Source organism: Penaeus japonicus, unplaced genomic scaffold, assembly GCF_977035675.1.
Source record: "Penaeus japonicus unplaced genomic scaffold, GWHDUDI00000001_assembly GWHDUDI00000040, whole genome shotgun sequence".
Taxonomy (NCBI): Eukaryota; Metazoa; Arthropoda; class Malacostraca; order Decapoda; family Penaeidae; genus Penaeus; species Penaeus japonicus.
Window position 1 is genome coordinate 11,079,927 of NW_028234442.1, and position 1,582 is coordinate 11,081,508.

The 1,582-nt window shown below is 31.2% G+C and overlaps 1 protein-coding gene across 1 annotated transcript in view; it reads right to left on the reverse strand.

Moving 5' to 3' along the window:
• Window positions 1-276: 276 nt before the first annotated feature.
• Window positions 277-1,582, reverse strand: part of DENR (density-regulated protein) — an 8,119-nt gene continuing 6,813 nt past the window's right edge. The window contains exons 5-6 of the mRNA XM_042999389.2: window positions 1,544-1,582; window positions 277-526 (exon numbers count right to left, since the gene is read on the reverse strand). The exon at window positions 1,544-1,582 is cut by the window's right edge and continues 101 nt beyond it. Of these exons, the coding sequence (XP_042855323.2) occupies window positions 482-526; window positions 1,544-1,582 (84 nt within the window). The 3' untranslated portion in view covers window positions 277-481. The remainder of the gene's footprint in view (window positions 527-1,543) is intronic.

A 1,582-nucleotide genomic window follows, 5' to 3' on the forward strand; every position in this document is an offset into this window, starting at 1 on the left:
GAAATGTGGATTTGCTTCATGAAATTTTAGTAAATTTTTGGTGCTTTAGTAAAATTTAAATATTTATTACAAACACAAACACAAACACCAAACTCCATTCACTTTAAGAATGCCATAAGAAGGGTAACTAATATGACATAATATTTGCACATTAATTTAAATATCTCGTCTGTATGTTCTAAATGTACGTTATGGTGTTCTTATATTTAACATTCTTCATTTCAATTAAAGAATTCATGGTATATCAAAAATAAAGTCAGGGTAATAAACAAAAACATATTTTTTCTTCATTTATTTTCAGTTATTCAAGTTCAACAAATTTGCCTAATCAAATATGAGCCTTATTTGTAATATGATCTAAATAAAGAAGTGTTGGCAACATTTTCTTTTGTAACATAACTGCATAAGTAATTTTCAAAACTGAACTATATGTTAACCATAAGATGTTTTTCTTTATGCTAGATTACAATATTTACTGAAACTACCGCTTGTGTTCTCCACCGTCCTCTACACACTCTTCGTCAATCTGTTGAAAAAATAATCAATATTAAAAAACAATCTTAAATGAAGTTTTAAATCTCACATTACTTCTAATCTTATACTTAATGCTCAGGTAAACCAGAAAACCCCAGCGAAATGCTAGCCGGAGCCAAAACCTCTTTGCCGGTAATTAACTTATACAAGCTGTAATTTCTGAACACTTGTATATAAAAGTCACTCTGCCAATTTGCAATAAGTCAGTCTTACTGAAACTAGCATAAAGTACTGCTATAAAATTTGAGATCGGGGGACTTTACTGCAGAGGGGGACGTGCCCCACAATATATATATATATATATATATATATATATATATATATATATATATATATATATATATATATATATATATATATATATATATATTCTTTTGAAATAGCAACTCAAGTAATAATTTTCAATAGAAGTTGATAAAAAAAAATTAGACATTCCTAAGACAATCAATTCTTTTCACAGGCAATATCATCTACATCAATTAATCTTTTGCCCAATATAAAATATCCATATCTCATTCACCAATAACCCAATGATGATGGTGTGTCACCCCGTGTGACACGGCAAAGTGCCTGATGACGGGGCGACACACCAGTGTGACATCCCCGAGGCAATATTGTATAGGCCTGGCATAGGGGGTTGCCACTTCTCGCCAGTCCCGTCAGGATTGGGTTAAGGGACAATCCCTTTAGAGCAGGTTATGAAGTAAATTTTTATTTAATACATTTTTTCTATTCATGATATGGAAATAAATACATCTAGACAGAAAAACAAGGACCGACAAAAATGTATTGCTTGATTGATACAGAATACATGTAGCACAAAGTAGATAGTTAACTAAGAACTGCTTATGAAGTTCCATCAACACTTTATAGTACTGTCCACTTCTGATTGACAGATAGATAAAAAGAGTTTTGCAAATTATCTGAAAACTAGAAAATCTTTATTTTTAGGTGTGCAGTATCACCCAAACAATTAAAAGGACCAATAAAAGAGTAACCCTATGCTTACCTCAGGCCACTTCTCAGGAATCATATCAAGAAGGTCATC